Source organism: Microtus oregoni, unplaced genomic scaffold, assembly GCF_018167655.1.
Source record: "Microtus oregoni isolate MIOR12 unplaced genomic scaffold, Mior012 000029F_ref0000214, whole genome shotgun sequence".
Lineage (NCBI taxonomy): Eukaryota > Metazoa > Chordata > Mammalia > Rodentia > Cricetidae > Microtus > Microtus oregoni.
In genome coordinates this window covers 12,425,469-12,441,183 of record NW_024543088.1, presented here as the reverse complement: position 1 = coordinate 12,441,183, position 15,715 = coordinate 12,425,469, and the positions used below count along the sequence as shown (strand labels likewise).

The following is a 15,715-nucleotide window of genomic DNA, read 5'->3' as shown; positions in this document are numbered from 1 at the left end:
GCTGGGACCACAGGCATGCACCATCATTGCTCGGCTTCGTGGCGGTTCTTTAGTGACAGTTATTCCTCCGGGATTTTGAAAGCATGCTTTAGTAGAGTCAATAAAAATCTCCCCACCAGATTTCAGTTTTAAAAATAAAAGTTAAAAATCTATAGTTTCATGGACATCTACATCGGTGATTATAACGTGTGTTTATAAAGAAAGAATAAAACAAAACGATTATTTTATAATAATTAAAATTAAATTCTTTCAGTTGTTCCAAGTGAGCAAATTCTGCTTATAAGGTAAATCTAGCTGTCTGCATTTTCCATAGCACAAAAATATTTGTGACCCTTGATCAAAAGTTAAATGCAATTAAGAATGTAAACTTTAGGTCTTTCGTGTGTGGAGGGGTGGTAGGGGATGGGGAGAGAGTAAGAAAAGGAGATTTTGACTAACCTGTGCTTGGCAGGTGTAAGTGACCATCAGGGCAACCATTTGAAGGCACCCATGAGTTGCACATAGCATCAACTTATGGTGTAGATGACACCTGACACAGTTACAATGACACCTGGCACAGTTACAATGACACCTGGCACAGTTACAATGACACCTGACACAGTTACAACGACACCTGACAGTTAAACGACACCTGACACAGTTACAACGACACCTGACACAGTTACAATGACACCTGACACAGTTACAACGACACCTGACACAGTTACAATGACACCTGACACAGTTACAACGACACCTGACACAGTTACAATGACACCTGACACAGTTACAACGACACCTGACACAGTTACAATGACACCTGACACAGTTACAAGGATAACTCAGTTACTTCTCTAAAGGCCTTTAGGCTGCTCGACTACAGCGGTTTGAATGAGCAACAACCCTCCGTAGGCTAACAAAATCTAACACTTGATGGAGGGAGGACATCATTCCTCCTAGGTAGGCTTTGACAGTTTACAACCACACTCTGCTTCCTGCTTTCTCTGTGTCCTGTGTGTGTGGGAAAGATTAGCTAGCTCCCTGGAAATAGCAGAAATAAACTCCTTCTCTACGCTGCTTTTGGTCATGGCATTTCATGGCAGTGACGGAAGAGTAACCAGTACAAAGACCACAGTGCTTCAGATGGGAAGTTCTTCACAGTGTGGATGTCTGAGGACAGGTTTAGGTGAAAATGGGATGATGCTATTGGTTGATTATGTCCCCCCTGCCTCGGGGCTAAGTAGGTAAAACTATTCTCACACAGAACAAACACTGGATAAAAGCCATAACTTGACAACATTTTACATTTTGCATTTGTGAGCACACATCTTCAATTATGCAGTTGGAATTACTGAATTTATATTGACACATGTGTCCATATATCCATTTGAATTTTTATATCTATACATATGTCTTGTTGTTTTATATGACTTATTTTAACTTTTTGTTTTGTTTTTCTAGACAGGGTTTCTCTGTGTAACAGTCCTGGCTGTCCTGGAACTGGCTTTGTAGACCAGGATGGCCTCGAACTCACAGAGATCCATCTATCTCTGCCTCCCAAGTGCTGGGACTAAAGGAATGTGCCACCACTGCCTGGCTTATTTTAACTATCGTTAAGGCATGATCGATAGCTTAAAAGAGGAGACCACCGATGGCACAAACCAACCTTTAGGGCGCAATACTGGTATCTCGTTATCTGGTGGTTTCTGTCGCTGTACCGATCCAGAGGCGTGAACATGATGCTGAAGGGGCCGGCCCACTGGCTGAAGAGGATGAAGAGGTGGTGCCTCAGGCTTTGCTGGGGGAAGAGAAATCTTCTATGATGAACTAGAGAGAACAACACAGAACCAGTGTCTATTAGACTGAACAGAATCATAGCACTAGTGAATATTATTCTCCAGTTGTGGGGGAAGGAAAAAATTTCCACTTTCCCTAAGGTTTTTTTTTTTTAAATCTTTCTATTATGTGTATACATGTGTTTCCATGGGCAGGCAGGTGCATGAGTGCAGGTGCCCACAGAGGCCAGAAGAAGGTGCTGGGTCACCTGGAACTGGAGTTACAGGTGGCTGGGAGCTGCCTGATATAGGCACTGGGAGCCAACCTTGGGTCCTCTGCATGAGCAGTACCTGATGCAATCTCTTCATCCCCAAGAACTAGAGTATTCCCGTGAACCCCTTTCTCTGCTTGCGGCTCAGGCTAGAACGTCGCTCACACTCTCCCAGTGAGCTACACCACCAGCCCGTTAGCTCCTGTTTTCTTTATCTACAGAAGCTTGACTTTTTAAATATATTGCAGCACAAGTTTCCTTTCTGTGTATACCCTTCACACCCAGAGTCGGAGGAGAGATAGACACTGTGGCCTGCAGACACTCTGCTTTAGTGGCTCTCAACCTTCCTAATGCTGTGACCCTTTAATATAGTTCCTCAAGTTGTGCTGACCCCAACCACAACATTATTTTCGTTGCTACTTCATGACTGTAATTTTGTTATTATTATGAATTGTAATGTAAATGTCAAATATGCAGGATATCTGATATTTGACACCAAAGGGTCGCGACGCACAGGTTGAGAACCATTGCTCTAACTGATCGTTCCACTTAACTTTTGGGTATATAGAATGAATTTTTGTGACCACTGTTCCCTACTGTTAGGGAGAACATAGTGGAATATAATATATATTATTTCAAAAATATGTACTTCACATTACTGGAGAAGTCAAACTTAAATTGTAGTTTAAGGTCCTTAAATATGAGATGGACCACTACAGTTAATAACAACTTTGATACCAAGCCAATCATCTACTTTGATCCATATGCCTCTATTCGAATAAAAATGTTCCACATAGTCTTTATAAGATGCCCAGTTAAACCAAAAGATTAAAAGGAATTCCATGCTACGGAATTCTAGTTAGTGTGCTGACTGACAGAACGAACTGAAATCAGGTTAGGACAGAGGTCACAGGAGAAAATGAAGCTTGTGGGAAGGTTTCCTCTGAATTCCTTCCTTCGATATGGCATCAGTTCATTTTCAGACCAGGACCAAAACCAAGATCGAAGTGACGCGTACAATACCAAATGTGATTCCGAGGGTTGCTCCCTTGGAGACTCCGCTATGCTGAGGTGACCTGGTCTTGTGTATTTTCAGTGTCAGGATAAATAAAGCCAACTACCTAGCTCTACATGCAGGCCGTCAGGAATCAGGAAGGAGCAGTCATGAAGAACGTGAGTGCATCACCCAGCCCAAAGGCTACACATGGCGGATTACCTGGAACACACTGAATCAAGTTGGCAACCATGGCGCTAAAATGTGCTCGGATGTCTTTAAGAATTTCAACTTCTTTGTCATTTTCAGCTTCTAAGAGCATGCGGGTCAAGTCCACGTACTCCAGGAACAGTGCTCCAAGGGCCAAGGTATCTCGCTCTAAGGCTCCGTTTGTGCTGGAAGGAAGGGGGAGGGAGCCTTTAAACCAGCTGCAACAAAGTAGCAAATGCTTCCTGAAGACAGAACAAATGGTTGGAACTCAAACAGCAGATCTGGTCTCTATGTGCACCGCCAGGGGAGTACGAGAAAAGATAAGGGCACCTTAACAAAATCTTTGTCGAAGTAATATATTTGAAAGGATGAAAAGAAACGGAAAAGGAGGCTTTGGCAAGAGGCGGTCAGTTCAGTCTTACTCTCACCTGTCACTTATTACCCCCGCATCTGCCAGGAGTTCAAATATCCGAAGCAGCTGTAGCCTCAACAAGTCTCTCCGTTCCCGACGTTTCTTGTTCTGCACAGAAAGAGGTAATGCTACTACATTTATTGTCAAGGACAATACAATGCTAACTTTCTAAGTAAGAGGGGTGCATTGTCCCCTCTTCCTAGTCAGTAGAGATAATGCCAGTTATTCCAGGCTATAAGGAAAAGATGGTAAGGAAGGCAGTAAGAATATATGAGGTGGAATTGTTGAGTAGTGTGCCTTGTGTCCAGAGGTGTCCCTGTCTGGAGTGGCTGGAGAGCGCAGGAGACATTGGCAATCTCCACTGAGTCTGCTCAGTGAGTGCATGCTATTTTTCAGGCTGCTAAATTTCTGCTACTTTTTTTTTTTTTTTAAAAAATACTTACTTTTATTTGTTTGAGTGTTTTGCCTATATGTATATGTACCCGGTGTGTGTAGTGCCCATTGAAGCCAGAAGAGGGCACCAGAGACCCTGGACCTGAAGTTATAGATGGTTGTGAGCAACTTAGGTCCTCTGAAAGAGCAGCCAGTGCTCTCAAGGGCCACAATGTGTCTTTAGCCCCAGATTTCTGCTCTTTCTTGTATCATATATTACTATTTTTCAATCTTGGTGCATTGTAAGTTATTTCAGAGATGGATTCATTTGGGGGAAAATAATATTGAGGGATATACCATAAGCTAAATGAGACATAGTATCTTTAGTCATTGATTTCTGGTTTTTGTTGTTATTTTATTTGCTTGTTTTTCGAGACAGGGTTTCTCTGTGTAACAGCCCTGGCTGTCCTGGAACTCACTCTGTAGACCTCAGACTTATAGAGATCCACCTGCTTCTGCCTCCTGAGTACCGGGTTTAAACTCTGAATTACTTAACTATTGAAAATTAGTGAAAATGACAAAATCTAACGTATTAAGGTTCACTGTTAGAGGCAGTGTTTGTATTCTTTAGGGGACACCAAAGGGGACGGATGGTTCACACCACAGTCCCAATGAATCAGGCCTTTGTGACGGGGCTTCTGAACCTTACCTCCGGCCTTCTCTCTAGAGCCTCCTTCATTAATGGATGGAGTTCTTCGACCAGTTCTCTACAGAGGGAAAAGTTTATCGTTGATATAAAACTTGTCGCCAGCATGTCCATTCCAATGTAAGTAGCATCATTATTTCCCTTGACTACCAGCCAGAGCCTCCGGTGATCTCCCTGCCTGATACTCTATGCAGTATCTGCCTGCATTCCAGTGCTGTGCACATGGCTCAGGCAGAACACCCTCTCTGAACAATGAAACAGTACTCCCCAAGTGCTTACTAAATCCAGGCACTTCAGAACAGGCTAGGGGATTGAAAATAAGTAAGATCGAGTCTCTGTCCTTAAAAAAACCTTTCCGTCCAACCAGAAAGAAAGAGAGTCAATATTGAATCACTTTGGGGACACATAATAGATTTAAAACACAAAACCTGTATTTCAGAGCTGATCTTACACTTATGCTATTTGACAGATGCAAATTATAGCAAGAGATAAAGTAGTGCAGTTTTCATTAAAACCTTTCATGTGTAGTGAAAAATGTGTGATTAGTATATATCTTATTACATTTCTCTGTTTGTGTTGTATATGTATTATATGCATACATCTATATACATTGTATGTATTTTATATGTGTATTATATGTATACATATATACGCATTATTCACAAACACAAACATGCATATGTATTTATTTCACCTGCCTTTCCAAATCTCCAATTATTGTTTATACTTGTTATGAATCGTCTTTTTTTGTGCAATTATTTCTGAATTGCTATGTTAAAACAGACATGAGATCTAGTTTGCAGCTAGACAAGTTTGGAAGCTGCATACTCATGGTTACTAAGCACCACCCTCCAGGGAACCAGGAAGGCTGATGAGAATCTACAGCACTCTGTGCTGAGAGGAAAACCTGAGGGTTAGTCTCTGTCACTCAAATCAAGACAGAATTCCAACATCAAAGAGTCCCATTTAATATGTATGATGTTAATAACATTGACACACAACATTAGAGGACGTTATTTCAGTATAGTGATACAGCAACACTAATAGCATGTAATATTAACAATTGTTGATAACATTAACAATCCTTTTCTACTTATCATCTATTTACCAACTGTTTTTCTATATGAATACACACATTTAATATATCCCCTTAGCAAATTATGGGGTAGATTCCACTACATAAAATTGGTTTAAAATTTAAAAAAAAGATTAATTTTGCTCCTTGTATGATTGTTTTGTCTTCAAGTATAGCTGCACAGCAATGCATGAAGTACCCATGGAGGCCAGAAGAGGGTGCTGCGAAGTGACCACAGGTCTCCTGCAAGGGCAGCCAGGGCTCTCAACTAACGCTGAGCTATTGGTCCAGGTGCTCAACTTGCTTTACTAGAGACATACTTCACTTCAGTTGCTGTACTCAGCATGCAGCTGTGCAAACTGAGGCTCACGGAGCTTTCGCAGATGCCCGTGGCTGGCTAGCTGAATGGCAGCAGCTACCTCCAGGAATACTGAGAGAGCGCAAGCTGTGCTCTGGGACTTGGCAGGTCTTTGGGAAAGATCATTGGCTGATTTCAGGAATTGTGAGTTATGCTTTGAAAGCTAACCTGGCTAATTCATAACTGGCTAAGTGCTGGCTACTTGGTAAAATAGTAGTCAGGACTTGCAATGTTTACTTATTGCTCAGGGCGAGATGTTTGGAGAGTCTTCTCTCCTAACTGCTCGGAAGCTTTTGTTTAATGCGTATTCTCTTCATCCTCATCTGTCTTGGCTAAGCACCGGAACTAGTGTGCACTCTCACTTCAGGACGTCTCTCTCAGAAGGTTTGGACACTGCCTCAGATCTCTGACTATAAGATCACAAAGCCAGCTTGATTGAGGTACAAATATGTTTTCTAGAAAGATGGATCATGTGACTCGAGCCTGCCCGGTGAGTCCCACTCATGAGTCACCACTGAGTCTGTTGGAGGAATGGCAGGGATCACACACTACCCTTCTGGTACTGCAGCTTCGCAAAGTCTGGCTAACTGGGGATGGACAAGGAATTAGTTCCACTTATAGTTACCTAAGACACAGCTTTCAACTGAAAGACAATTGGAGAGATAAAATCAAAGCTGCAAGGAAGGCTGCTTCCCTTTAAACCATGGCATGAAGGACACCATGCGCAGCCCATCAGCCCCCAGACACCAGCTTGCATCTGTTACCCCTAAGCTGTGTTAAGAGATAACCATAATCACAGCGACATGTATTATTTAGAAGAACGTACTACGACAGCCATACCTGAAAACAAGGGAATTTGTCCTTCCAAATCCTAAAACAAGGGACTCTGTGATCTCGATGCTCTCCAGCCTCATCAGAGGCACCAGCTGCTTCAGCAGGACACCCACCGACGGCGTGCCGATGGCCTGAAACAAGGCGACTTGAAGTGACAAAGAGAACACGGTAACTGAGTGGTAAGAGTTTCACGTGGCTGAGTCACATCCCAAGGCACTGCCATCATTCCAGGAAAGGCCATTAAAAACCCCATATATTTAATACAGTACAATTGAAATATTTCCTACCTGGGATTCAAGTCCTAAAGAAAAACCTGCCTTTTTCTTTTAAACCATTGAAGTCAACAAAACTATCTTTAACACCATCACTGGATAAAGTTGTGGTTTTGAGGCGTTCAATTAGTGAAGGGGGAAAAAGGGCGCGGGGGATACAAGCCCAACCTTGAGACTCTGATTTATGCAGGGTTCCCTAATGTAAGGTTCCTAATCTTTAATCTTCCATTCTGCACCCACGGGAGAGGAGCAATAAATTATTCACAGAGATGCTTTAATGGAATCTGGAAATGTGTTGGGAGTGAATCCGATTCCATGCTATTCCAGATGGCAGGCACAGTGCGGTTCGCACTGGGAACGCTAGACAAATGAGCTAAAAAAACCCTTACAGAATAATTCCTCTGAAGCCTGTCATGTCACCTTGTTATCGTAGCTCACTGTACCATCGGGGGTCGTTGCCATGATCTCTGGAGTGGACGCTCGTAAGTGACCTGGGCTCATAATACTGGGTTTGGCAACTCCAAAGCAGAGAATGAGGTAATTTCTCCACAAGGTGACATAGTTGTCTCCACTGCCCGCAGTACTGGTTTTCTTGGCATTGATCGGGCTGCTAGAGATACAGAGACAAAAACAAAGGTCAAACTAAATCCCTGTTGGATTTTCATTTATTTTATTTTTAATTTTGTGTGTGTGTATGTACACAAATGTAGGTGCCTATGGAGACCAGAAGAGGGCATTGGATACCTTAGAGATGGAGTTACAGAGGGTTGTGGGCCATTCAATCCCCTTTGTTGGAGAATATTATTTTTCAGGCGTGTGACTTTTGTTTATGTTGCATTTGTTTAGCTCTGTGAAGCTCTGTTACGGTGCCTGCCTAAAACAACTGATGGTCCTAATAAAGTGAAGGACAGCCAATAGCGAGGCGGGAACAAGGATAGGCGGGGCTGGCAGGCAGACAGTATACACAGAAGGAGAAAGGAGAACCAGGAGGAGCAAGAGAACAAGGAGAGGAAAACATCAGGAGCCACCCAACCAGCCATGGAGTAAGAAGGAAAGTAAGATACACAGAAGTAAGAAAGATAAAAGCCCAGAGAGAAAAGGTAGACAGGTTAATTTAAGATAAGAAAAGCTGGCTAGAAACAAGCCAAGCTACAGCCAGGCATTCATAACTAAGAATAAGCCTCTATGTGTCATTTATTGGGAACTGGGTGCAGGCCCCTCAAAAAGCCAAAAGAGTAAAACATCACACGATACCCCTTAATGTGGGTGCTGGAACTGAACTTGGGTTTTCTTCAAGATCAGTGTGTGTAGCTTAACTGCTGAGCCATCTCTCCAGCCCAAATTCTTCATTTCGAAGATGAATTTTTTGGGGGCTCTGTTTGAGATAGGATCTATATAGGCCTATAAGCCTGCCTGTATATAGCCTGGCAGGCCTTGAGCTATGGCAACCCCACGTTAGCCTCTTGAGTGCTAGGATTGTAGGAATATGCTACCAAGCCAGTCCGTCAATATCACTCATTAAATAAAGATCGTTAGGAGGGCGCAACCATCAAGGATGGGCAGGATTATTAAAGGAAAAGAAAAACCAACCCTTGTTCTAGAAAGGGTATGTTGTTTAAATCTCTACTATACTTTAAGGATTCTAGAGTAGGAAATTAAAACAATTGGAGAAGATTATGATAGCCCAACCCCTTACATGAAGTGAAAATAGGAGAGAACCAAGGAGGAAGCAAAGAGAACACACGGCCACCTTACTTTGGGTCTACCAGCGGCATCACGGACTGCAGCCGGGTGAAGGCGTAGGGCCAGGCGTAGCTGAGGGCCGTGGGGCAGTGCTTTGGCAGGTTTTCCTGCCGGAGGAAGCTGAAGAGGCAGAGGACCCAGGGGTCTTTGACGGACTGCGCGAAGATCCAGACGTGGGAGGGGCTCTTCACATCGTAATGGCTGTTAACCAGGACAGCGTTCCATTCCACCAGCCACTGGAGGTCCACATTGTGGGTCAGCGGCAGGGTGGCCTGCGGGCAAAGAGGCAGGTGGTCAAAGATAGACAGACATGACTGTCCTCACCAGGGCTCAGCCTGCCGCTCCTGTTCTTTCCACACACGGTCTTTCCTGACCTCTGATTCCATGGGACACCTCTGGATCTGCAGCACCCATCCTGCACCCATCACGTACGACGCCTGTGTGAATCAACTCTCTGCCAGTCCACGGGCAACAGTAAGTATAAAGTTCAATGATTAGAGTCATTCATTTTTTATTGTTGGTTTTTGAGATGTGGTCTCATGAGGTAGGTCTTGTTGGCCCATAACTTGCTATGTAAATCAGGCTGGCCTCGAGTTCAGAGATAACTGCCTGCCTCTGACTCCCAAGTGCTGGGATTAAAGGCAAATACCACCACACCCAGACCACAGATTTATAATGGTAAGTTTTATTTTTATTTGATGTAATGAATGCTATTCCTGCATGCATGTGTGCACACCACATCTGTGGCTGGTGCCCGTGGAGGCCAGAAGAAGGCAGTGGAGTTCTAGGCCCTGGAGTTACAGACAGTTGTGAGCCAACACACGGGTGCTGAGAATCCAAACTCTGGTCTTCCTGAAGAACAAGTGTTCTCAGCCACTCAGCCACCTCTCTAGTCCCAGATTCACAATTTTAAACTCCTGAAGAACTATTCAAGTGTGGACTCATAAATGTGTTTCGCTCCTGTGATCTGTGTGTGTGGATGTGTTCGTGGTGGTCTTCCTCTGTATTAGAATGAAGCCTTTTGCCTGTGGTTTGGAGAAACAGTGGACACTGTCCCTTTGATGAAAGGTGCTCTCCGGATGGTTTTTGAGATGACATCTGCACTTTTAATCTTTTAACCTATGATATTTTAACCAAGATATTTCAAAAATTTCTTTAAAGGTAAATATATGTATGAATTGATAAGTTCTTACATTTTATTCTCTTAAGTATTCTTATCAATATTTAAGCAATATCAATTTTTAATTTACTTATTTTTATTTTCTCTACATTGTTGTTTTTCCATGGGTGTCAGGTCCCCTGGAACTGAAATTACAGACGGTTGTGAGCTGCCATGTGGGTGCTGGGAATTGAACCCGGTCCTCTGGAAGAGCAGTCAGTGCTCTTAACTACTGAGCCATCTCCGAAGCCATGGCAATAGCGATTTTTTAAATAACACATCTATTGTTCCAAGATAGTGTTTGTTATGCCTTTATAAAGTGGTACATTTCCTCCGTTGGGACCATGAACTCCCCTGGGTAAATGTTATAGATCTGGCCTTCATGACTGGGCTGGTGGAACTGGACCTTTAGAGTCAGAGGGATGAGACCCTGTGAAGTGCCCTGCCTAGGACCCGAGTGCATACTTTCTCCTCCTTCACCTGTGACTAAGCGATTACAACTGATCTCTCCTAACACTGTTTTGGGAATCCCATGAGATAACGGATGTGGAAACACATTGCTGGCGTTCCCTTCTCTTCTGAAGTGCAGGGTGCTGGCCTGGTGACTCCTGCTTAAGATGTGATTCCAGCAAACACAGGAGGAAATCATGGGAATACATGGAATGGTTATCCACAGAAAAGGAGATGTGCATGTGTAAGAACTGCAATGACCATTCCATCTCATGTTCAAATAACTGTCACGTAAGAGGACGTATGCTTCTTTACTCTGCTTGTTCCGGCCTGCAGAGCCTGGCCGGTGGTTTTAGCCATTATCATGATTATTATTGCCAAAAGCTAGCACTTTATGTTCCGAGTCAGGGAAAGCTATGCGAAGCTAACAGAGTCCCTCTGTTATGTGGCAGGCCTCTGTGCTAGGCACGAGCTAGAGCTATGTGCGTTCTCCCGTCACCCCCAGATCCCCCTGCCTTTCGGTGGAGCTGAAATGGATCCAGGTTTGGTTCACTCACTGGAATTTTCTGTTTTGAAATATGGATATCTAAAGCCAGCTTTGATTTTCCTTCTACTCGTTCAGGGTTGAAATGGCCACTATGCATTTCCGATGACGACAGTGCATGTACAGCTGGTGGAGTTCTGCCGGAGCCTGAGCCAGCACGGGGCACAGCGGACCCTTCGTGTGACTCCGGGTGTCCGTGCCTCCCAGCGGTTGTGTTCTGTTTGTGTGGCAATGGGAGGGTGACACTCGATGCCTGTGTGCAATGAACAGGTGTTGTGTCCCTGAGCTAACCCCCTCCCCCCGTCCTTCCTTTCCCTCTTAATATTTTTGAGTTTTAATAACTGTGTAGGTCAAAGCTAGTGAAAATGAAACCATCGTGTAAGCTACCAAGTAATACAGAAGTAGAGTTTGCATACTGAGACTACTGTAGTATAAAACGTTAAACACAAAATTAAACAAAGATTAAATATTAAAGGCAGTAATTGAAGTAAGTTAATTTTCTTTAAGAACCCAAAGTAATTTTTGTTGAAATTGAAGTTTCCAAAAAATATTAACTTGTATTTCTAAGGCTCAAATTTTGTCTGAATTTTATTTTATTTTTATCTTTTTCAGACATGTCCAGTGTAATTATCCGAGAAGCTAATCTTGTCTTCCTAGCTCTCTGTACCTCAGGCTACTGGCTTACACACATGGTTTCTGGCTCTGCTTTAGAGATAGGCTCAGAACTTACATCTGACAACAGATAGCATTTGGGACCACATGTTTACTTACCGAATCTGAAACTGCTACATGAATGAAGCTTTCAAGAATGGAAGAACTTAGCTGGTCCATGACATCAATCATCGGCCTGTCATCATCCTGTGTGAAGGAGGAGTCAGTTACACCCATGGGAAATGCGTCCCTCCCTCCCACCCCACAGCCCAGGACACGGAGCAGAGCAGCCTGCCAGAGAGTGATAAAGGTTTTCCCAGAGAGATGTGAGTGTCAGGAGAGAGAAGGCAGGGACTACAGCCCTGTGGTCCTCAGAATACACAGGCTTTTGGTTTCCAGGGCAAGATAATGAGAGCTCCAGTTTCAAAGACCCGCACATACTTGAGAATCTAAATACCCGTGTTGTATACTAGTCACAGAGACTGGCATTCATGTCTCTGCGATAAGCTTCAGGAACAGAAACCTGCAGGAACATGCCTTGCTGGGACACTAGAATGCTCCTTATTTGGGGTCCCTGGCTCACCAGGATAACTGATAATGGGGGCTGTGACTATAGACAGACCCCCACATCCTGTGCTACCCACAGATTGCGCAGCTCCGCCTCTTATCTTGGGAGGACATGTTTTTCTCATCGTCACCGAAATGAAGCTGTTTGGTTTGGCACCGTGACTTTTTAAAGAAGGTGTATTACTTCTCCTAGTCTATTCTCTAGTGAATACATAGCATCGTCTTAATTAGATGTATGTAGAACACTGAGAAAAATGACCCATAACTTAATTAATCGTAAACTTCTTAGTCCAGTAGGATCATTTAGTAAATTAGAAATGGTCGCTTCAGTCACTGTCAGAATACACAGTTTGCCTCTAGTAGATGAAGGGCATTGTCATGCCCATGAAACCACAACAGTACCAATACAATCGGTACTCCTGTGAGGATGAGGGAAGTCTCACAAGGCCCCACCCCCAGACGCAGAGCTACAGGCAGTTTATGGCTGCTGAGAAGGAATTGGTCTTCTCCATGGACGAGCCTCCAACAGGTTATCTGATCCTAAGTGGTCAGCACTAACACGTGTCTGTATGAGCTACACTAGTAGACTCAGCAGGCTGTATTGATACATAATATATACACAACAATAATAGTCAAGGAAGAGAATGAAATTGACAGGGACATAGAGAATTTGAAGTGGGGAGAGTGCTGTGTGGATATGATGTAAATGCAGTATGAAATGCTCAAAAGAAGCAAAAAAAAAGGAAGGCTTAGTATAGAGGGCTGCAGAGATGGATCAGTAGAGAGGACCAGGGTTCGGTTCCCAGCACCCACAGGGCAACTCACAACTGTCTGCAACCCCTGTTCTAGCAGGCTTAATGACTTCTGGCTTGCAGGGACCCTGCATGCCCATGGCACACACAGATGCAGGGAAAACACTCATACACATAAAATAACAATAAACAAAACCTTAAAAGCAGTTAACAGGATTTTTAAAAAAAATTCAAATTATAGCCTGGGAATGGTGTTGCACGCCTTTCATCCCAGAATTTAGGAGGCTGAGGCAGGTAGGACTCCGTGAGTTCAAGGCCTGCTGGGTTCACAGAGTTCCAGATCCTGTCTCAAAACAAAATAAAGAAAAAAAGCCACTACCCAATTAAAAACCCAACAGTGCAGTCTTGATGTCACGCATGTTGCATAAGGCAGCAGTAATGTGTTATTTCTAGCTGTTGGAAGGAATGGCTAGACTTCCTGAGAACATGCCATACCTCAGGCTGACCCAGGGCAAGGAAGAGGGCTCGGATTTCCTTGAGTATCAACACAGACAGTTTGCGTGTGGCCACCTGGAAGCTGCAGAGCAAGACGAGAGCAAAGCCTTCGACAGCGTGGAGGACACTGCAGTGGGGGCCTCGTTCCGACTGCATCCTGTGGCTGGAGCCATTGGGAATGAGCTGTCGTGCGAGAACACATTCCGAGTTTAGCAGAGTAACAAGGGAGGGAGCACAGCTTTTCTGCAGATTTGGCTTTGCCATATTAGAATACATTTTAACAGCTCAGAGACAGAGCGTGTGAATTGATTATTATTCATGAAATATCCTAATTCCCTTTTTGGTTTTCAGATCAATGGGCGCTTTGCGATAACGCCAGCCATCTGTTGGCTCTGATGAGAAAAGACGGCTCAAAGGCTGTTCAGAGAGAAGAAACGAGTCCTGTTTCTGGCCGCACCATTTGGGATTATGCGATACCTATGTCAAAGGGGTATAATTTGTTTCCACTGAAGTTTGCTATAGACCAAAGACATGACTGAGTTGAACTTTCAAAGATTTTTAGTTTTTACTGACACACACACACACACACACACACACACACACACACGGGAGGTACGGTATATATGTGCACTGGGAAGGCTGAACTTAGAGCATCCTATGTACTAGGCAAGTTCTCTACTCCCAGGCACAGCTCAAACCCAAAGCCGGAGACTTTTCAGAAGGGAATTTAGGTTCTCTTGGGGTGGGGGCGAGTAGTCATTATTGCTTATTTGCATTTATTTTTAAAAACTTTAAAAATATTTTTATTTGATTTTTTTGTTTTGTTTGTTTGTTTGTTTTTGTTTTTCTCGAGACAGGATTTCTCTGTAGCTTTGGAGCCTGTCCTGGAACTAGCTCTTTAGACCAGGCTCGTCTCGAACTCACAGAGATCTGCCTGTCTCTGCCTCCCGAGTGCTGGGATTAAAGGCATATGCCGCCACCTCCCGGCTTTATTAGTTTTTAATTGCACGCATGTGCCTGTGGGATGTATGTGCACCTGAGTGCAGGTTGAGTCCAGAAGAGGGCGTTAGATCCCCTGGAACTGGAATTAGTAGACAATTGTGATCTCCTTGATAGGGTACTGTTCTTGGGTCCTTTGGGAAAACAGCATGTACACTTAACTGCTGAGCTACCTCTCGCTCCCTTTTACCTGCTTTTTGGAACCGGGGTCTCATTATGCAGCTCAGGTTAGCCTAGAATTTACGATCCTCCTACCCCTGCCTCCTGAGTGTTGGGATTAGAGGTGTGAACCATCACATTCATTTCCATTTTCCCTGGGAGAGATCTCACCCAAGCTTTGCGCGTTTACATGACATGTTCAGGAAGTCCCCAAACTGCAGTCACTTAAGCAAAGACCACTAACACCCTGGGGCCCATGCCATTCAGGATTACTGCTCTTCTGGCAGCTGTCTTTTGTGTGCATTGTCACACAGGGACCTGAACGCCACCCTCACTCTTTCTTGGGTGCTGCTGTGCCACCTCGAGTCCACACAGGACTCAGAGTCACTGAGGACGCTGTCCATCCTGAACCAGAGTCATCTGCATGGCCACTGTCAGCTTGCTGTGTGACGCTGAGAATCTGGTCCTCTTCAAGGCCCTTCCCAGACTGCTGAATTCATTTTTACCCTTCATTCTCAAGAAACCCTAAGATGGCATTTTCATCTCTGTGGGTACAGGATGGAGTGACAAGTACGTTGCTAAGGAGGAAAAAAACCCAGCTTGGTAGACAGCCAACTGTGAGATCTACCCTTATCTATCTCGATGCCCACAGCCTGGTAGACAGCTAACCATGGTATCTACCTTCACCTGTCTCGATGCTCATATCTTGGTAGACAGCTAACTGTGAGATCTACCTTCATCTGTCTCGATGCTCATAGCTTGGTAGACAGCTAACTGTGGGATCTACCTTTGTCTGTCTCAATGCCCACAGCCTGGTACACAGCCAACTGTGAGATATATCATCATCTGTCTCGATGCCCCCAGCCTGGCAGACAGCTAACCGTGGGATCTACCCTCGTCTGTCTCGATGCCCACAGCCTGGTAGACAGCTAACCAT

The 15,715-nt window shown here is 44.1% G+C and overlaps 1 protein-coding gene across 6 annotated transcripts in view; it reads right to left on the bottom strand.

Moving 5' to 3' along the window:
- Fry (FRY microtubule binding protein) overlaps window positions 1-15,715 on the bottom strand; it is a 388,874-nt gene that overhangs the window by 92,905 nt on the left and 280,254 nt on the right. For all 6 annotated transcript variants that reach the window (XM_041677848.1, XM_041677844.1, XM_041677843.1 and 3 more), the window contains 9 exons: window positions 13,621-13,803; window positions 11,927-12,013; window positions 9,015-9,274; window positions 7,680-7,869; window positions 6,994-7,118; window positions 4,724-4,781; window positions 3,659-3,750; window positions 3,243-3,415; window positions 1,646-1,806 (listed from right to left, as the gene is read on the bottom strand). In XM_041677848.1, the coding sequence (XP_041533782.1) occupies window positions 1,646-1,806; window positions 3,243-3,415; window positions 3,659-3,750; window positions 4,724-4,781; window positions 6,994-7,118; window positions 7,680-7,869; window positions 9,015-9,274; window positions 11,927-12,013; window positions 13,621-13,803 (1,329 nt within the window). The remainder of the gene's footprint in view (window positions 1-1,645; window positions 1,807-3,242; window positions 3,416-3,658; window positions 3,751-4,723; window positions 4,782-6,993; window positions 7,119-7,679; window positions 7,870-9,014; window positions 9,275-11,926; window positions 12,014-13,620; window positions 13,804-15,715) is intronic.